The sequence below is a fragment of the Saimiri boliviensis genome, chromosome 9, assembly GCF_048565385.1.
Source record: "Saimiri boliviensis isolate mSaiBol1 chromosome 9, mSaiBol1.pri, whole genome shotgun sequence".
Taxonomy (NCBI): domain Eukaryota; kingdom Metazoa; phylum Chordata; class Mammalia; order Primates; family Cebidae; genus Saimiri; species Saimiri boliviensis.
In genome coordinates, this window is record NC_133457.1 from 102,074,668 (window position 1) to 102,096,020 (window position 21,353).

The 21,353-nt window shown below is 47.6% G+C and overlaps 1 protein-coding gene across 3 annotated transcripts in view; it reads right to left on the reverse strand.

Annotated features, from left to right (window-relative positions):
- Nucleotides 1-1,611: 1,611 nt before the first annotated feature.
- The window catches only part of TTI1 (TELO2 interacting protein 1), a 52,679-nt gene continuing 32,937 nt past the window's right edge, over nucleotides 1,612-21,353 (reverse strand). For 2 of the 3 annotated variants that reach the window (XM_003936369.4, XM_074406509.1), the window contains 3 exons: nucleotides 19,108-19,312; nucleotides 18,734-18,821; nucleotides 1,612-6,006 (listed from right to left, as the gene is read on the reverse strand). In XM_003936369.4, the coding sequence (XP_003936418.1) occupies nucleotides 5,823-6,006; nucleotides 18,734-18,821; nucleotides 19,108-19,312 (477 nt within the window). In that variant the 3' untranslated portion in view covers nucleotides 1,612-5,822. Of the gene's footprint in view, nucleotides 6,007-16,980; nucleotides 18,822-19,107; nucleotides 19,313-21,353 lie in introns of those variants that run through there. The other variant, XM_074406510.1, reaches the window with a different exon arrangement.

The following is a 21,353-nucleotide window of genomic DNA, read 5'->3' on the forward strand; positions in this document are numbered from 1 at the left end:
CATGCTGCTTTCAACACATTATTCACCTGTTCAAGAACCTTCCAAGGCCACTTCTTGATCCCTTAAGGCTGGGGATGCTCAGATTGGCATTCAAGGCCTTCCATAAACGTGGCCTCAGCTCCCACCAGCTCCTAACACTCACTCTCCCAGACTGCCACACCACACTTGTCACAGGCCACAAATACAGGGTGGTGTGCGCCTGTCACATGTGCCCTCCCCAATGTCTGCATCTCTCTTCCTGGTATCCAAATCCAGTGCTTCCTTTTGGGGGAAACCACTCCACCTCAACTCTTTCTCCATATGGTGTGGGTGTCCAGACCCATCCCCGAGAATGCTGAAGTTCAGGGGTTGGCAGACTAAGGTCCGAGGGCAAAGCGAAAACAAACGGCCCCTGGCTTAGTTTTCGTGAGGCCCTCAGGCAGAGAATTTTTCTGTTTTTGCTTGTCTTCTTCCCCTCCCCTCCGCTTCTCTTCTCCCCTCTTCTCTTCTTTCTGCACGGGGTCCTCGCTCTGTTGCCAGGCTGGAGTGCAATGGTGCGATCTCAGCTCACTGTAACCTCCATCTCCTGGGTTCAAGTGATTCTTCTGCCTCAGCCTCCCAAGTAGATGGGACTACAGGCATGTGCCACCACACCTGGCTAATGTTTGTACTTTTAGTAGAGATGGGGTTTCACCAGGTTGCCAGGACGGTCTCAATCTCTTGACCTCATGATCTGCCTGCCTCGGACTCCCAAAGTGCTGGGATTACAGGTGTGAGCCACTGCACCCAGCCAATTTTTCTGTTTTTGTTTTGTTTTTTGTTTTTGAGACTGAGTCTTGCTGTCTCCCAGGCTGGAGTGCAATGGCGTGATCTTGGCTCACTGCAACCTCCGCCTCCCATGTTGAAGCGATTCTCCTGCCTCATCCTCCTGAGTAGCTGGGATTATAGGTACATGCCACCATACCCAGCTAATTTTTGTAATTTTTAGTAGAGACAGGGTTTTGCCATGTTGGCCAGGCTGGTCTCAAACTCTTGACCTCAGGTGATCCACCCACCTCGGCCTCCCAAAGTGCTGGGATTACAGGCGTGAGCCACCAAGACTGGCCTTTTTTTTTTTTTTTTTTTTTTTTTTTTTTTTTTTTAAGATGGTGGCCAAGCACGGTGGTCCACATCTGTAATCCCAGCACTCTGGGAGGCCAAGCCCAGCAGATTGCTTGAGTCCAGGAGTTCGAGACTAGCCTGGTTCACAATACAACAAAATCCTGTTTCTACTAAAAAGACAAAAAATTAAGCTGGGCGCGGTGGCTCAAGCCTGTAATCCCAGCACTTTGGGAGGCTGAGGTGGGTGGATCACGAGGTCGAGAGATCGAGACCATCTTGCTCAACATGGTGAAACCCCGTCTCTACTAAAAATACAAAAAACTAGCTGGGCATGGTGGCGCGTGCCTGTAATCCCAGCTACTCAGGAGGCTGAGGCAGGAGAATTGCCTGAACTCAGGAGGCGGAGGTTGCGGTGAGCCGAGATCGCGCCATTGCACTCCAGCCTGGGTAAGAAGAGCGAAACTCCGTCTCAAAAAAAAAAAAAAAAAAAAAAAAAAAAAAAAAAAAAAAAAGACAAAAAATTAGCGAGGTGTGGGTGTGTGTGCCTGTAATCCCAGCTACTTTGGAAGCTGAGGTGGGAGAATCGCCTGAGCCCAAGAGGTTGAGGCTATAGGGAGCCGAGATTGCACCACTGCACTCCAGCCTGGGCTAGCAGAATGAGACCCTGTCTCAAAAAAACAAATGGTTTAAAAAAAAAAAAGTCAAAGAAGATGCTTCAGAGACCTTATGTGTGGCCCGTAAACCCTAATAGATTCACTCTGGCCCTTTACAGAGAAAGTTTGCCGACACCTGTTGTAAATGGACCAAGTTTGGTTTGGTGCTGAGCAAAGCTCCGGCTGAGCCAATGAGAGCAAATCCTAGGACTTGGGCTGAGGTGGGAGGATCTCTTGGGCTAGGGAGTTCCAGGTGAGCCCGGACAGCAGTGCAAGACCCCGTCTCTAAAAATCCAACCCAATCGCAGGCCTTTGGCTGGAGCTGTTAGGAGGTGCACATTCACTTGGGTGTGCGGCACTGAAAGAACAGGAGCCTGGAGTTGCAGAGTGAAGCCACCACTGAGAAAGAAGTATCGAAAGACACGGACAGGCTGGGGAAGCTGCACCAGCAGGGCCTCTTGGTTCTGTGTGCCAAGATATTTTCGCTTTTTGCTCAAGCCAATTTTGAATTGGTTTCCCTGTCACTCCCAACTGAGTTATGATGTGTACAGATACTGGCAGGCATGCTCACAGGCCTTTGGGCATGTTATTTTTCCGGTCTGGAATGCCCGTATTCTCTCTGCTGAAATCTACTTGTTCACTAGGTCCTCACCTGCTCCTAGAAGCCTTCTTTGATTCTCTCCCCTACTGTGGTTCTCTTTTAGTTTCTGGGTGGCACATGCTGAGACCTAACCGTCTGTTTCCTCAGCTGTAACTGTGGAGAGGAGTGTGTACTGCAGCCATAGCAAAGCCATGGGCAGCGGGGAAAAGACGCTGCTGGAGCCCCAGGCATGGTGCCAGATGCTTTACAAACACGGCCACATTCATTCCCTCTGAGGCAGCTGCCTGAAGAGGCAGACGCAACAGCTCTATTTCAGAGATGGGAAAACGGAGCTCAGAAATAAAATGACTTGCCTTGGGTCACACGGTTACGGAGAGGTGGAGTCAGAAATGAAGCCCAGCTCTGAGGAACTCCAAATCATCCACGTTCCTTCCGTGACACAGTGCCTCCTGAAGACCACAGCCACCTCCTCCAGCCACCTCCAAGCATCACCCGGGTCCAGGTCTACACTTTCCTGCATCCTCCAGGCGGCTTCTGCTGCCTGCAGATCACAGCTCAAACATCTCAACCTGAAATTCTAGGCCTTGCAGTATCTCCCTGTCCATCCTGTACCTGCCCCTACCTCTGGCCAAAACAATACTTGAAGTGCTGGTGCACTCTGAGTGAAATAAGAAACCTTGACGGCACCAGCAAGTTTTAACCCGCGGAACAGAGTATTCTGCAAAGCTGACGTTAACAGGGACTAGACTGAGTCAGCTGGACAGGTTCAAAAATGAAAGTTGTCTGAATATAATAATAACTGGAGACACGCTCTAATGAGTTTTTTGTTTTTTTTTTTAATCAAGTGCAACAATCTGCCTGCAAGAATCTGAAAGCGACTCAAGACAGCTTAACTCTTTGAGGAAGCGGTGGGTTTTCGAATTACCACGGCATATCCTCCTACGCTGATTATTTCTTGGAGGGATGTCCCAGAACAGAGCCCGAGTTTTTCTTAGGATGCGTGTGCACATCGCCCCTGGCTCCTCAGGACAGCGTCGCGGCTTGCCACACCCAGATGCCCTGCAAAGGCGGGCTACTTTCATCTCACCGGGAGAGCTCAGCAATGCTCGGCAAGTCACACCACCTCCCTGACCTGTTTTCTCATTTGTCAGAATCTGGAGACGGAATTAGCCTATCACTTTGGGTCCCCAGTAGAATTAGGAACAATGCTGTGAATCCTTTCACCATCCCCGCAATTAGAGGGTATTTCCCTCCCTTTTTCCAAAGGAAATCATTCCCAAATTTTAAAGCTCAAAGAGTTAAGTGATGATCTTGCTCTTTCGGGGGCTCTTAACTTGGGGTCCCTGCGGGATCACAGGTGAGCCTCTGGAATTGCACATGGAATCCTGTGAGGTCACTGAGGCACCTTTGGCAGATGAGATGGTGCCCACTGCAGTCTTGGAGGATGCAGTGCCCTCCTGGGGGTAATGGGAAGAGCGGGAACAAGTTTCTGAGGAGTGGGTCCTCATGATCCCAACAGATGAAGAGCTCCCCCTCTGGCCCAATCCCTCCACTTTACAGGCTGCAGAACTGAAAAAAGCCCCAGGAGAAGGGTTTCCTGAGGGCTCAGGAGCCAGACCAGAGCCAGGCGGCTGCCACTGAGACTGGAGCTGGATACCACTCTGCCCTGGCACACAGCGGAGCAGGAAGTGAGTGGGGCTTCTCCAGAGCTGGCTGGGGACCCTCACACCAACATGTCCCCATGCCAGGCACCCTCTGGGCTTTTTGGAGTTTGGGGATTATCTGTGTCACTGGAATTGTGATCTAGCGGGCACCCCCACCATGCACTGTGAGAAAACATTCACCATCCCTGGGATCCTTCAGTATACATGGGGGGCTGGGAGGCCAGGGGGCTGGGGTGGGATGTGTACCTGAATTTACATAATCTGTGTGTTTTTAATTTCTCAGCTAGGAAAAAAACTCAAGTATTTATCTTGCCTTTTCTTTACAAACTATACCAGCAGGTTACCAGATGGTTGATGCAGGGAAGGTTCCCCTTATGCAAGGACTCTGGCTAAAAGCAAGCCGGCATGGTGGAGTTAGAACAGCATTCCTCTGCAATCCCTAATGAGCGTGTGGATCCCGGTGAGATCACCATGGCTGCTAAGAACACAAGAAGAAATCAGACTACACGCCTCCTGATGGAAGTACGTAACACCACCTATGGAGGAGAAGTGCCAGAAACAAAGCCAGAAGACCCAAACCTGATCACAACTCTTACTCTGCTCCCAACGGCCAGGGAACACAGGTGAGAGAAGGGGCCCATGAAATGACCTCCATAGGGATGCAATCGATAAACCCAGATGGCGGGAAACGCTGTAGGAGAAATGACCATGTTTCCCCACCAAACAACTTCAAGGAAAATGAGAGGTGGAGGGGAAATCTACACATTAGAAGAGATTTATTAGGGAGCACACCGAACCAGCAATGTACACCACTTACTTGGATCCTGACCCAAACACACTGGGGAAATTTGGACACTGACAATATCTGACAATATTAAAGGGTCATTGTTAATTTGGTTAGGTGTGATAACGGTACTGTGGTTGTACATTCAAAAAAGTTTCAATGCAACATCGGGTATTTCCTGGAAAATAACCCCAGTGTGGCGAGGTACATGGGCAGGGCACAGAGGAAGCAAGCTGTGCCACATGCTGACCACAAGAGAAGCTGGGTTTCACGGGGACACAGGACTTCCTTACACTACTACCCATAATAAAAAGTTAAAAAAATTAACCTCCTGCTTAAAAAGTATCCAAAACATTGTTCCGAGTGGTTGCCTTTGGAGACAGAAACTAGGCGTCTGAGAAGTGGGGAGGGGGAGATTTACTCTTCACTGCTCTCTGTTTTGTACTGCTTGGCTTTGGATTTTATACCGTGGTTCTATATTGACCATTCGAGAACAGAATCTCATTTTTAAAAAATAATCACCCAATTTAAATAACAAACTTCAAAGCAAGCTGTTGATCATACTTTTCATCCAAGGAGTGCCTTTATTTCAATTTGTTTCCCAAAGAACAGGTTAGGTATAACAAATTAGTTCCATCTCATTATTTGAAGAGAGGGAGATGTATGCAGATGGACGGGAAGTGACCTCGTGTGTGTGTGTGTGTATGTGTGTGTGTGTGTGTGTGTGTGCACGTGTGGCCTGTGAGGCAGCTGGGGCCATGCATGGAGACGGTAGGCTAAGGAGTGAAACCCTCAGAGCCACCAGACAATGTCATTTGAAAACACAAGGTATGAAATATAAATAACAGTCAGCTACTTTCCTTCAATCTATTGCTAAGCAGTTGTGTGATCGATCAATTTATAAATTGATTGGCTAATTCACCTTCCCTGCTGCCGCTGTCACTACCTATGGCTGGGTGGGGTCAGCCCAACTTCTGACTGGCAGGGGAAGAGGGGTCGGTGGCTTCTGCAGCGGCAGGTGGGGTCGGTGGGGAGCAGGGTCACTGTAGCTCCTTGAGCAGATGGAGCACATTGGCCGTGTAGGGGTTCTGCTGCCCGCTGGCCCCGCGCAGCTGCACGGGGTGGAGGCTGGGGTGGGGAGGCGTGAACTGCATGGGGCAGTAAAGCTCGCTCAGGAGGAACCAGGTGGAGTCTGGGTCCACCTTCATCAGGTGGAGGAAGACGCTGTGGAGAGAGGAAGAGGAGTGAGTGGAGGGTACAGAGGGGAAAGGAGGGGGGTGCTGAAGCCCCAGCCAGGAGGCTGTTTACTGGACTGTTTGAGAAGAAACGGGTAACAGTATCAAGTCACTTCAAATAGTAGAACAAACCCACCTGAGTTCAAAAGACAGGACCAGGAGGAGGGTCCCAAAGCCCATCAGAAATACAGGTAAGTTTCATATCCATTGACATACAGAAAACCAGTAATTAGTCTGAGCAGAACAATATTGACAGCAAACAAGCTCTTGGCAAAGAAAGAGGTTGAGTTCAAGGTGTAAAGCAGTTTTCATAAAGAAGAAAAATGACAGCGTGTATCCTTTCTTAAAGGCTTTGTTCAGCTCCTAGGCTCAGCTCAAGGTTGGGGGCAGGCCCTGGGTGGGGCTCCCTGTCCTCCTCGGAGGCCCTGAGCAAGTCTCACTGCTACGCTCCTCCAGCATGCTGCTCAACTCGGCGGTTGGACCCCTTCTGGCCAAAAGCCATGGATTCCTGGTGGTGTGAACACACACTCATGGCTCCTGTGAGGAGCTGCTTACCCACAGGGATCAGATCCACAGAATAAGCCGCCTTTGGCAGGCTGTTGAAGGGCTCCTTTATTCTCCTAGGTCAGGACTGGCTGAGCCCTGCTCTGTGACCTTTGGCAGAGAGAGAGCATGGATGTCCTCTGACAGATGACAGGAAAAGAGATCAAGGGTCCAGCCTGCTGGACGCCACACAGCCACCAAAGGTGGTTTTTGTCTTGGTTTGAACTTTGGGATCACAACCCTTGCCTCTTAGCTGCTCAAATACTATCCCTGAAAGATCAGTCACATGCCCGGGGCCACTGTGCTGGGCAGTCCAAGTGTAAACTTCACACACGGTGGCAATTCAGTCTGGCTTGGCAATCCCAGGAAGAATGGGACCTCCCAGGCAGCCTGCCCATCTCAGCTCACCATCGCCTGCTCGGAGGCTGGCCTCCCCATGCCATTTTGCCCACACCACTGTGCCCAAGTAAGGCTGCCCTTACTTTTCTCATTCAGGACACCTTTCCCAACACATATTGACCATTCGTCATCTCTCTCCCTCAACATAAGCTCCCTGAGGGCAAGGACCAGGGACCACATCTGTTCTGTACATTGCTGTATCTTGGGCACCTGGCATGGCATGTGCTCAGCATCCAGTTAATGTTGACTGAACACGTTCTCATTTCTCCTTTTCCCCCCCTGCAATATGTCCGTGTAACAATGAACGAGTTCACATTTTAATGAGGACATAGTGACTTACTACACTGCACACGAATGACTTTAGACGACACCCCTCTCTAGAATAGTTAAACTCTACACAAGAATCGGAAGGAGGGGTCAAACTCTCACAACCAAGGAAGGAACAAGGAACATTATTAACAGGATTCAAATGATCAGAGGCATCACTAGCTATGTGACTTTGGGAAATCATTCAACTTGCCCTGTTTCAGTGTCTCCATTTCTAAAAATGGGGGATGTCCTTCACTCAGGGTTTTGCTGAGGTTTAACGCACAGATCAAGCCCTACACAGCCTAGCATATGTGATTCCTATTTACCAATTAACAGCATCCAGTATCTATTTGATAAACCACATTTTATTCTTGGCAATTATTCTTAGAAGCCTCTTGCATACCATTGGGCATTAAATAGGAACTTCAATGCTTGCTAAGTGGGAGTAAATTCTGGGCTTTCATTTCACGAATATGAAAGACCTGTACTCTCAGTGGATTTGGGTCTCACTGTGAAGCCAGTCTTGATATCATCCTTAGGTGTAATGGACATACACTAAGGAGGCCAGAGAGGCAGTGGGGGAGTGGGGAGGGTGGACAAGTGCACTGAATTTTTTTTTTTTTTTTTTTTTTTTTTGAGATGGAGTCTCACTCTGTTGCCCAGGCTGGAGTGCAGTGACGTGATCTCGGCTCACTGCAATCTCCACCTTCTGAGTTCAAGTGATTCTCCTGCCTCAGCCTCCTGAGTAGCAGGTACCCACCACCACGCCTGGCTAATTTTTGTATTTTTAGTAGAGATGGGGTTTCACCAAGTTGGCCAGGCTGGTCTCGAACTCCTGACCTCAGGTGATCCACCCACCTCGGCCTCCCAAATTACTAGGATTACAGGCATAAGCACTGTGCCCGGCCTACTGAATTTTTTCCTGGCCTGTCTGTGCCCAAACAATGTAAGTTTTCTTTGCTTAGGATAATCTTGTGTTTATAACCTCCAAGGTGGTTGCTGGAGAAGTGATTAGAATATTCTAATTCATCGTTTCCACTTCACCGCAGAAAGGAGATGAGGCCTGCGTGGGAGACAATTTTTGTTTAAAAATAAAAATATCTTTGATAATTAGAGTGGCAAGGGAAATTACAAAAAAAACGCACCAAAACTGGGAAGCAGATTTCTATTTACATGTGACACAGTTGACAGTTTTCCCTGGTGCCAAAGACTGTTAGAATGCAAATGGTTTCATTTGATTTTTTTTCCCCCTTTCAAGAGCTGGAACCATTTCTCAAGCTACAGCATGGCGCTCTCCCAGCTTCAAGGGATATTTTTATCTGGGCAACACCCAGCAAAGTGATGCTATGGCCCAGTTCAGTCATAGCTGCGTTCTGACTTACACGGCATGAAAATGCTGCAATGTTCATTTTCTGAGCTCTTTTTAACAGGCTAAATATAAATGTTGTATTCGTTGGCAGGAAAGGAAAAGAAAATCAGCCACTCTTTTTGCCCTGCAAGATACCCAAATGAAATATTAACAGAAAAGCAAGGAAAAACGTGCAAAGTTCACCTTCTTCTATTAAGCAAGAGTCAAACTCTTCGAAGGACTGTTTTGGGTCTCATTTCTTCGCTCTTAAAGGGGCACATGCCCCAGAACGGCAGGAATGCCTGTTCCTTCCCCTAGCTCTGCGGCTTGGAACAAGTTATTTTGCCTCATGAACCTGTTTCCTCTTTCTCCAGAGGAAGATGATCACACCCAGCCCACTCTCCTCACAGGTTTGTTCTGAGGCTCTCAAGAGATGAGGTGTAGGAAAACACTTTGAAGTATATAATGAAAACAGTATTCCTTCCTTCCTTCCAGAGAGTAAGTGAGAGTGAGAGTGAGAGTGAGAGAGAAAGTGAGTCCGAGGCATAATTATCACTACCAATCTCAGCAGCATCACCATGCCATGGAGAATTTTCAGACACCTGAAAAGCGCAAAACACTTGTCTTTTGTTTCACTCATAATTTCCTCCATACTGACTTGGTGGGGGTCCCAGTTCTCAGCCAATGGGGCTCTATACTCTGTTCTCCGCATGCCTGAGGTGGGGAGCAAATGCTGTGCCGTGCAACCAGATGGCTGGCAGGCGTAGCTGTGCTCGCACTCCCTGCGAGGCACGCGGCCTGCTGAACTCTAAACACCGACAAATTCTGAACCCGCACCCTTGTTGGCTTTAAGCCCCTGGGAGCTGAGCCTGAGGCCCAGGAGGTCTGATCTGAGTGCTTAGCACCAGGCTTTGTTCCAAACTCTGGTGCCACTTTGTCCTGGGGCCGGTTCCTGCCCAGCCTTAGCTGGGAAGAGGGACCTCCAGAGTGAAGGGCTGAAAGCCGAAGTCACTGAAAACTCCTTTGGCATCAGCCAAGGCTAGAAGACAAAGACAGGACCTCTGCTTTGAAGTGACTGGGGTAACTGCCTAGAAAATGTTCCCAATACATCTTGTGATGCGCAGGGATGGCTGCTGAACATGCCAAATGGCCAGTTCCATCTTTTTTCAAACCCAAAGAGAAATACTTTTTAAAAAATATATGTACACCATTTAACTCCTGAACAAAAATTTTTCTCCTTCCCCCAGGCCCAAATCAGTGGCTCCGGGGAGCACAGTTATCAAGAGATTATCTGGTCCCCAGAGTATCGGGAGGCACTCAGCTGTGCCGCATGCCTCTGAGTGTCCTGAGGCGAGTGATTATCTCTCAATAACCTGTAGGGCCGTGTAGCTTAAATGATAACTTGACTTTAAAAAATTTAGAACTCGCTGTTAGGCAGTTTCTAAGCAACCTGTTTCCATGGCAAAGAAGCCTGGTGTTTATACTGATTTTTCACTTAAAATGCGGTTTTATTGAATTTCACTCCATGCAGGCAGCCATTTGCCTGCACTTCAGCCCTATCCACAACTGACAGCTATCAGTAAGTACCTAATAACTCCAGATGCCAAACAGCAGAAACTGCTTGTTCCTTCATGATCAATATTGGGGTGCTCCTAGTGAGCAAGCTGGGGGCGAGGAGGAGGGGATGGGGAGGGAGGAAACGTGCTCCTGGAATCTGGTCAGCTGGGTTTCAGTCTTATCTCTTTGTGGTTCATCAAATATTTACTAGACCCTGGTTCTGCCCAGGCACTAATCAAGGGGCTTGAGGCACAAAGACAGCGGGACAAAAGAGTCTCTGTCCTCAGGGCTCCCTGTCTGCTGGGGTAGATGAAGGGATCACAGAAGCTCATGGCACAATGTGGCAAGGGCCATCCTAGAAGTGAGGTGCAGGGTGGCACCAGGCATGGCTTCCTGAGAAGGGGGATGGCAAGTTGCTTCTTTGTAAAGAGGGTGGATCAGATCAGTTCTAAGATCCCTAGTAGCTCCAACAGAACACAACAGTTTTTCTTTTCTTTTCTTTTTTTTTTTTTGAGACAGAGTCTTCCTCTGTTGCCCAGGCTGGCGTGCAGTGGCACAATCTCAGCTCACTGCAATCTCCGCCCCCCAGGTTCAAGTGATCCTCCTGCCTCAGCCCCGCTAGTAGCTGGAATTACAGGCATGCGCCACCACGGCCAGCTAATTTTTGTATTTTTAGTGGAGATGGGGTTTCACCATGTTGGCCAGGCTGGTCTCAAACTCTTGACCTCAGGTGATCCACCCACCTTGGCCTCCCAAAGTGCTAGGATTACAGGTGCGAGCCACTGCGTCCGGCTGACAGTTTTCAATCATGGGCACTGGATTGTCACCCACTCCCAACCTCCCAATATGGCAAAACCAGAAAGAAACCCCTCTGCTCTGCTGCAGAAGCAAATATTACAGAGTATGTTCTCACCATCTCTGTCTAGACAACATCTGCTCAAAGGGAGCTCTAGAAAACCATGAGCCAATGAAGGCCCAGGGAAGCTAAATAAACTGTAACTGAAATGCAGCGCTTCCAGCTCTCCTGGGAGACAGGCTATTCTTCCTCTGTCAATTACTTGCTTGAGGGATCTGCTGTTCTCTGTCTCTTTCTGGATTTATAAAATGCTCTCATGAGCCGTCAGGGTAAACGCCAGTGGTAAAGAACATGTGGCTTTGTGATCTGTTTGTCTGCTTATTTATTTGGGGCTTCTAAGAAGTTACTCAGAAATGTTTCCTTAGGAACACAGTACAGGCTCTATGTGGGCATGACCAAATGCAATGGGAAAGTAAGCTCACTTGTCGAGAAGCAGGCATACCCATTATGTTATTTTGGCTTTCCCGTTGTTCCCTCTCTGGCAGCACGGCCTCCACACTCTCCTTTTCTCTGGCCATCTTTTCTCCCATCACTCTGTGCATGCTGATGCCGCAAATGAGGCTGTGTGTTTCCTTTTAAACAAATGGATGCTCAGGGTGTCGATGCGTCCTCGCCAGCAAGCAGTGGGGCTATGTTACTATACTTGGTAATTTACTCTAATGGGTCTCGGTTCATTGGTTAACCAGTATTTCAAGCCTGTCCTTTCTTGCTATTCAATTTAGCTATCTTGCTCTGCATGGAGGTCGTTTTTTGTTTTTAAATGTTGGAAATGGAGGATTATGACTTGAAGCAACGATTTACTCCCCAAATAAATACTACCAATTACCTCTGCAGCTATACATGCTCGTTAGACTTAACTATATTTACCTGTTCAAAACCATTCATCTATCGATCTAATGCCAACATGCATACGCACACATGTAAATATTAAAAATATTTAAATGCAACAAGGGCAGGATTAAAAAGCATAAACACCAGTAGAAGCGAATGATGCTCACCACATCCCTGAAGTGCCACAAGATAAAGTATCAGAAATGTGGAGGAATGACTCCACTGCTTTGTGCATATTTAAAAGGATATGGCACTGAGAGGCCCAATCTGTTATAGACAATTCAAAAATAAGCCAGAATCTAGGAGGGTTTAAATCCCACTGGGACAAGATTTAAAAGCAGCCCTTTCCATCTGGCCAGCTCTCCTGCCTCCGGGAACCCTGCAAGCCTAGATCCCGTGACAGTGCTGTTGGGCACAGATTTTAAAGTGGTCTTCTATGCTGAGCACCGTGAGGGCTGACTCGGACCTTTTCCCCAGCTGGCTGCATTTAGCGTTTCCTGCCCCTCCCTGGAAGGTATGTACCCTTGAAAATAAAGACATCATCACAGCAGCCTACCTACCTTGCCCCTCTTCTGCCTGAAGTGTTTTCCTGTAACCTGTGCTTTGGCACTAAGCCAGCAGCCTCCACTCACGGATGCCTTCAGAAACAGCTCTAGGAAATGTACTTCTGTATTTACTGCAAGGACATTGAGGATATTAGTCACGACAGTACCCAGTGTTCTTCTAAGATGACCCAGGGAAACATTTTCCTCAGGTTCAGTAATAAGGAAAGCCATGCTTCTTTCTGAAAAGCTTTCTTTCCTTTTCTTTTTAAAAACTCTTCTTCGGTACTTCCTCTACCATTTTCCTCTTTGCTGTCGGTCAGGAAGCACAGAGCCGCTCTGAAAGCTCCTCCCTAGCAGGGATGCCAAGCTCCACTGTATTGTCTATATTAACCGCAATTTGGTTTCATCTTGGTTCTGCTGCTATTTTTCTGTATTAAAAACTTCTTCACTTCCTTTTTTTCTTTGTTGCAAAAAATTTATAAGATGTTCCAAGTCATTTTGGGAATAAGAAGAAATTCAAATAATAATTAACAACTACTACATAGTGACTTTTACTCTGTGGTGGTACTTGGTGCTACCTGACTTTATTGATTCCTTGTATTAGGTGAAATAAGCAAAATAATATATATGCTTATTTCAGTCTTACAGATGAGAAAACAGAGACTTTGTGAAGTGAATTAATTTGTCCAAGGTTATCTTGCTATTGAACCACAATGTGAGGCCTTGGGAATTATCTTTGAAAATCCTTAACTCTCAACACAGTACTTGGCTCATCAGAGGAGACCCAATAAAAATCTTAAAATACACATATAAATAAGACAATAGAGATCACCTTCTGGCTACTTTACCCGGTACTGAGACAACATTTACTTCCACGCCTCTGAGGTGTTCGAGAGGGATGACAGAGCCTGCAGAGTGAGGAAATAACTACCCCATGGTTGACCATGACCTCTGACAACCGAAACCCACTTTGTGCAGGCGGTGCTGCAATCAGGCTCAATCTGTGGAGAGCATTCTGCTCCCAACCTGGCACAGCACACACTGTGCACACGCACCCCACGCTTGGCCTTGCTACTGGGTGGTAAGATGGCTGACCCTGGCCGGTTATCAGTGACAACACCAAGGAAGTAGGGACAGAATCGGCAGCATTGAATTTAAGTAGCCAGAGGTCCCTGCCTTCGGTTCTGAAACCCGGCAACCCACTTGGTTTGTAATCTGCCTGGCAGATGTCTCTTATCTTTGACACCATGAAATCAGGTCTATATATGCAGTGAAGAGCTTCAGATCTGTGTGTATTTTTAGAACAATGGGACTCAAAAAGAAAAGCAGCAATGCCTGTCAAAAGATGGATAATAGGAAAGCTAACTACTTGGGTTTGGATTTGTCAACTATTAATCAAGTGTCAAAAGGAAAAAATATTAGGCGTGCCCTCATTTCCATGCCGGGTGCAATCCAAGGGGGAACAGCTTTGCAGTCCAGGCTCAGCCAAACTGCCCACACCATTTAAGGGGATGAGCTACTAATTTCAAGCTCAGCTGAACTAATGGATCACCTCTGTGGCTCCTCATCCGTTCAAATATAATAGGTTCATGTGTGGGGAAAGAGAGGGGATGGGACTCTGACGGGGATGAAATGAATGAGTCTGTGCCAGTCTGTGTTCGTCCAGGGTTTGAAGGCACCAGCTGGTTCTTTGATGGGCTGGGATCCTACTGCTAGAAAGACAGTAGGGAAGTCAGTCAGTAAATGAACCTTCAAACCTGGTCGTGACTTCTGCAAACCGTGGTGGCACAATTAACATGAAAAGATCCTTTTGAGGTGAAAACCCCAGTTCAGATTTTAGTAAAGATGAAGCAGGTTTACAACAAGAAATTCTGTGCTCAAGTGTCTATGTGTATGTGTAACACATACATCATATATCACATATTTGGTAAATTTACATACAATGTACCCCACATAGGTATGTATACAGATGTAAATATGCCTTCAGAACAAAAGCAGAGGGCAGAGGCCCCCATCTGTGTTTCCTCAATTCCGGTCCTAGAACAGTACCTGGAGACTCCCTGAGCATACTAATGTGATTCATCCACAAGGACCCTATAAGAATGGGACTTTCGTCATCCCCAGTTTACAGAGGAATAAAATGAAATGACACTAAATCATTTGCTCAAGGTCACGTGGCCAGTAAATCTGAACCTCAGTTTGTCCAAACCAAGACTGCTGTGTTTTGCCCTCACACACAATGGCGAGGCAGAGGGAGCTGGAATGGCAACCTCCTCAGCGCCGCACCAGGGGCTGCTGCAATAACAGCACCCAAGACTTGTGTGGCCAGAAGGTACACCAGCTGGTCACCACCTGTGGGCACCCTGCATCCCTATCTGGGCTCTGGGGTTAGCAGGTGGAGGTAGGACTGGGGGTGGAGGCTAAGCTTTATTCTCTATTGTCAGACTTGTTGGGCAATGACTTCATCTTTTTTTTTTTTTTTAAAAAAAAAAAAAAAACAAAACAGGGTCTCACTCTGTTGTCCAAGCTGGAGTGCAGTGGCGTGATCATGGCTCACTACAGCCTCGACCTTCCAGGCTCAGGTGATACTCCTGCCTCAGCTTCCCAAGTAGCTGGGACAACAGGTACCCACTACCATGTCCAGGTAATTTTGTATTTCCAGTAGAGACAGGTTTTCACCATGTTGCCCGGGCTGGTCGGGAGCTCCTGGGCCCAAGTAATACTCCCGCCTCAGCTTCTCAAAGTGCTGGGATTACGAGCCACAGCACTCAGCCTGACTTCATCTTTTCAGAAATAAGTATTGTCTAGTTCTGTTTCCTTTTAGCCCACAGTAAAAGGCTCACTGAATGATAGAAATCTCACTGCAAAAGCCAGGGAGTCTCAGAGTCTGCTAAGAGATTGGCCCAAGGAGTTTGGTTTTAATGGAGTTAAACCAGGCTAAGGACATGTACTGACTCGAAGGAAAAACAGAAATTTGGGGTGTATGCTCTATTTTCAAATTCCTTTCATGTACAGGAGGGAAGAGCTCCACGGCCTGACCGACAAAGAACTGTGAAGGCCCAGGACACGCCGGGAGAATCGTGGAGGCCGAGAACGCCGATCAGCAAGTTCGCCTCTGCAGTTGGCTGAGACGGGGGTGTGGCTGATCTGACCTGTTGTCTGGAATCCAATGTCTACCCTCCGGGACACTACCTTATTTTTAGCTCCTGGTATGCTAAGCCTTCCTCCCACACCCCAAATATGATTTGCACATTTGTTACCCACTGAAGCTACTTAACTAGAGGGACTTTGGGGGAGCTAGCATTTTTTTTTTTTTTTTTGCATTGCCAGTTAACAGTGACACCTGGTGGTAACACACAGCAAGGTCACACCTTGCCCCCACCTTCCCCTGCCCCTCCTCCATGCCTCCCCCTAGTTGGAAGATTTATGTCCCCTCCATACAAGGCACATTCGCTAGATAAAAGCATTAAACTGGAATGGCATCTCCGTTCTTAGCATTTACAACCTCGGTTATATCAACCACCCCCTGATCAATTTCCATTTCTAGAGTTTACAGCCTGGATGTGAAAGCCTGCCACAAAGGCTATATTTAATATGACAAATTAAAAAAGCAAACACAAGTTTGGTCATTCTTCGGAGCCAGGAAAAGCAAACGGGAGCAAGGAAAAACCCAAGTGTGATGCACATGAAGAGGAACTCTCATGGAGCTGCCAAGTCTGCCTCCACCCCAACTCGAAGAAGGTGCCCCTCAGAGGTCCCAAGCACACCTATCAGAGGGGCCCACAGACCCCGCTTCCCTACAGGGCCGGTGCACAGCCATCTCCTTCCAGAAGGCAGGGGGCCCTGGAGCAGCCTCCTGCCCTGAGAGGTTCCCTCATCAGCTCTCTGGCAGACAGAAGAGCCACTTCCAATGCAGGCTGGTCGTCCGCCCGGGGTCGGAAATTCTCTCTGGTCCTCTCTGGCTCTTCTGAATACTAAGCCAAGGCTCCCGCTTGGGCCCCTGCAAAGAGCACAGATTTTTCTTCTCCTATGAGGGTAAGCGTGTGTAACTATGCCACTCTGACTGTGGTATGGAGAATACCTAGAGGGGCAGGAGTGGAAGTGGGACCGGTGGTGAGCTTTATCGTTGTTCTGGTGGGAGATGATGGTGGCCTCGCCTAGTGGCTTGGAGGTGTTGTTTTGAGAGAAGCCATTTTGAGAGCAATTTTTCCAAGTGAGGTAGGCAGGCTTTACTTTTGGTCATGGATGTGGGGTGTGAAGGAAAGAGAAGAATTAAGAATGAACAACGGGATGGACGGCAGGGCCAAGTGCTGAGATGGGGAAATTGCCTCATGCAAGGAACTTTGGTCCTCGGTACCAGTAGGTATGACTTTTCAGTACTAAGTGGCCCACCCACCCCCACTCTCACCATGTGCTAATGAGGCTCACAGAGAGACCTGACCAGGTTTCTTACTGTCTCAGGCTTCTTTTCCCACTTAGAGAGTTATTAATTTCTGGATCAAGATGCCAAATCAGCTCTTGATCAAGGACAACACTGATCCCCCCACAACCACCGCCCCCCCACCGCACCTTCAAGATAAGTTTGGAGGTGATGTGTGTGAAGCAATCCACCTAGCTCTTCCTCCCCGTTCCTGCCCGTCAGGAGGGAGGCCATGGCCATCGGACAACCCCTGAACGGAATGTGCTGGAGCAAACAAAGGAGGCTGCAGTCAAGTGGTCAGGCTGCGTGTTCCTCCACCTGAGGCTCCCTGAATACCAGCTCAAGATTCAGCAAGGTCTAATTCCGGGTTTAATTGCTTTCAGTGCCAAAAAAGAGAATTAGAAATGAAAAGATAATGAATTGAGAATATTAGCTTATTTGATGGTTCTAAACTTGAAGGATGGGATGGGGTGGGTGTAGGAAAAGTAGAATGGAATGGGGAATGTGAAAATCAGACCTTTGTAACTCTTGGCTGTAATAGGCATCTAAAATAATTTACTTGAAGATAAATTCGTTATGTTCTTGAGTTGCACTTTAAATCACAGCACAGTCAGTTTCAGAGGCACCACCCAGGGAGGACTATTTTCACCCTAAGCTGATTCTGTAAGGAATAAAAATGCCTGGGGATGAGAAGCTGGTTAGGATGCGCCCCTGTGCTCACGAAACTATGACAGATCCTGGGTCTAAGGGATGTGACGGGAAAGGGACAGGAAGAAAAAGGAAACGGGAAATCAGGAGCAAAAAATTGCAAAGGACAATAAATCAATTCAAGAAGATATTCCCATCAGTCCCAGGGAGTGCAAGGTTTCTCAGGGAGCAAGCTGGCTCTCCTCATTGCACAGTCAGAGCAGCCCTTTGGCCCCTGAGGGAATGAGCTGACTCCGAACTCCCTCTCCACTGAAGAGGATCAGGGATGTTTCTCTAGAAACTAGGAAGGAAAAAGCGGGGATTCTGCTCCAGGCATGAAGCTGGTGAGGCTGGAGGAGCTGCAGGGCCAGAGCAACACACAGTGCCAGGCCCAGCTTTCGCCTCAGCAGCAGACATCCTGGGACGGCAGTTCCCAGATGCAGGCTGCTCCCAGCTGGAAGGAAAGCTGGGAGAAGAGGGGCAGAGGGGATTTTGGGTCTCATGTCTGGAGAATGCTGTTGTGCTCAGAGCTTTAGCTCTTAGGATTAAAGTAACCAGCAATAGCTTCTTCTCGAAGAGGTGGTACAGCTATTCTCAAATAAGTATGGTCAAACTCTTGAAAATTGGAATCACCTAGTTTCAGAATTAGAAAAGTCCCTTTAAGCCATTAGTCTGGCAGCTCTTCATGTTCTCTGGGTCAGACTCCTATTAGAACAGGACGAATGGTCATCTATCCGGAAAAAGGCACATGTGCACCTGCCTGCACACAAAAATGCTGCACAGAACTTGTGAAGATTCATGGCACCGATGCCCATCTAAGACCTGCCATGGAGTCAACGTATGCCACATCAGGAACCCAGCACGTTCCCTTTGCTTTTTAAGGAGCCCAGGCATGAAGAAGCGCCAGGCACCTGGTCTCCAGGCCTAGCAGCAGATTCCCCTCCAAGCAGGAGGGTGCTGCGTCCTCTCTAGCACATTGTCTTTCTACTCCTTGACCCTCAGGAATTGTTGCTGACTTTGCAGCAGAGGAAAAGGTTACTGGCAAAGAGAAACACATCTAGTAAAAATACCATCTCTAGTGTTGGCACAGTTAAAGAAATGATCTTAACCTGGCAGGGAGAGAGAGAAAAGAGCAGAGATGCCTCAACTCTGCTTGCCATTAGCAAATCATCTGTAATTTAGAACAAACGTAAAGGGATGTGGGTGATCAGGCAGACGTACCTCCTGGCAGCCTCTTGTAATTTCACGGGCTGTTTGGCGCTGAGGTAAATCAAGCAGGCATCAGCCACTTTATTCAGGTCACCCTCACCTGCAGAAAAGAAAAAAACAAGCATCGGGCCTCAGACTTCATTTGGGACAAGCAGTGACCAGCTGTGTCTGGGGAAACTGCAATGGCTAGGCAAGATGCCCAGGGCTCTCTACTCCATCCCGCCAGTCAAAGCACACATCAAGATAAACAGACAAATGAAGCCAAAGTAAGACTAAAGGAGGTGCACAGAGGGGAGGGGAGGGGGCACGACTGAACAGAGGGCATGATGGCAGGGGTGAGACAGATGCCGAGTATGTGCGTCCAGGTGGAACTGCCTGGTACCCACCTAGGTCCAGTCTCTCACAGAGGGGGCCCAGGCCTTGTAAGACAGCCAGCTGCAACTTGAAGGCCAGCGTGTGTGAGTAAACTGGTCCAGCCCTGGCACTGATGGGGGCCTGGGTGACTAGGGAGCCAGCCAGCTTTGGCAGGACGTCTTTGCAGAACCGGCTGCGTAGAAAGTCGCCACACTTGCTTCCCAGGGTACGTAAAACCTGCAGAAACAGCCCCCAACCTGGTGAGTGAACATTGCCGAGGCAGCAAGAGAGCTAAAGAATGCTTGGTAATTTGATTTCATCTAGGTCTCTGCCTGCGAAAAAAAAAAATAGAATTACTGCTGTTAATTCCTTGCCCATGGTTTGTGATTTTGACAGTTATGAATTTGGAGGTCTCTGCTCCTAAGGCATGGCTGCTTCTAGCCATAAATACAGATTACACGGAGAATAATTCAAAGGGTTCTTGGGTTGGATGAATAATATGATTAATATCTTGATTTCCCTCCCCTTTTTGTTAAAAAAAAAAAGAGAGAGAAGAGCTTAAAGCAGTTCACATAGATCATTGCTTGAATCTTCCTAACATCCCTTGAGAAAATACGTGTGCTTTTAACTCTAGCTAGCTGAGCAAATCACAAACACCACAGCCCAGCTGCTGCCACACGCAGGCATCAGGCGGTCAGTGACTGGGCTGAGGTCCCTGGGCTGAACCAAGGCAGGGTCCCTGCAGGGGCGGCCGACCCAGTGTTCCTTCTGTTTGGCTGTACAATCTGTTATGCACATCACTCTCATTCTGTCTTTCACAACAGATAGTTTCTTTGCATGTCTCGTTTTAAACTTTGTCTAGCAGAACATATTGAAACGTTTTGCCCCGATGCACAAGACTGAGTATACAGGGTAACAGGAATTTCTTTAAAAAATTGGTAAGCAAGGCATAACCAGCACAGAGTATTTGCTGGTTTTGCAGAGAACATGGCTCTCATTTCAGGTCCCTCGGCCGAATGGCACAGCTTCTGTAGGCCTCCGTGTCAACATTGTATCCGCACGTGGGAAAAGCAGTCTCTGTTACTGCGCACACATCTTTATATTTTTTTCATTTTTCTGTGCTTGCTGTTATTTCAGACAACCTATTAATTTTCATCAAAAAAAAAAAAAAAAAAAAAAAAAAGCAGTACATCTGGGTAAGGTCCCTCTCCCCTAACCTCCCTCTTTCTTTGGCACACACATACACCTGAACAGGTGTCATTTTGTGCATTTTGTTTTGGGAAAAGACACTAACAATGTTTTATATTTTAACACAAATAGGTTTTATTTTCATATACGTATCCAGCATATGCTGAAGAAGTTAGAGAAGACCAAACTACTCTGGCCAAGTGCATTACCAGCTTCATTTTGTGTCCCTACACATCTTTTCCCTCTGCCTCCTCCTGCGCACCTTCTTTTTTTTTTTTTTTTTTTTTTTTTGAGACGGAGTTTCGCTCTTGTTACCCAGGCTGGAGTGCAATGGCATGATCTCGGCTCACTGCAACCTCCGCCTCCTGGGTTCAGGCAATTCTCCTGCCTCAGCCTCCTGAGTAGCTGGGATTATAGGCACGCGCCACCCTGTGGTATGTATCTCTGTAGTTTGCCTTAAGGGCTTTTTAGAACAAGAAAAGACATAAATAAATAAGCTAAAATATGCGTGCTAATGTAAGCCAAACTAAGTCAGGGAGAATAATACCTTATATATATATATATATATAGGGCTGTTAGCTTTTCAAAGCATTCCACCAAATAGTCCCATTTTATCGTGACAACACTACGAGAAAGGTGGGCTAGGTATTCCTAAGCCCAACACGAAAATGGGTGGTCCTGCGTTTTGCCAGCATCACTCAGGTGGGCAGAGGATTTCCACTGCCAGAACCTTGGCCCCTTCACCTTGACTCCTGTGCAGTGCAAAGACCAAGGTCTGAACTCACTGCTCTGGGTTCCTATCAATTACTAGCCGTTCGATCATGAGAAAATTCCTTAACCTCTCTGAGCTTCTTTCTTCCTCTGCCAAAAGTAAAGACAAGATACCTACCTTGCAAGGTGGTTGTAAGGAGACGAGCTCCTGTGTGGAGAAGTGCTGAGCTTACTGCCTGGCCTTTTCATCTACTAGTTCACTCTGTTTCAAATTCAAAAGGAGAATGACTGTCACTTTTTTCTTTGCGCTTTTCTTATGTTTCTATACTTTCTTCACAGCATGTGACATACTGTGAAGGTTTGGGTTACCCTCCATGTA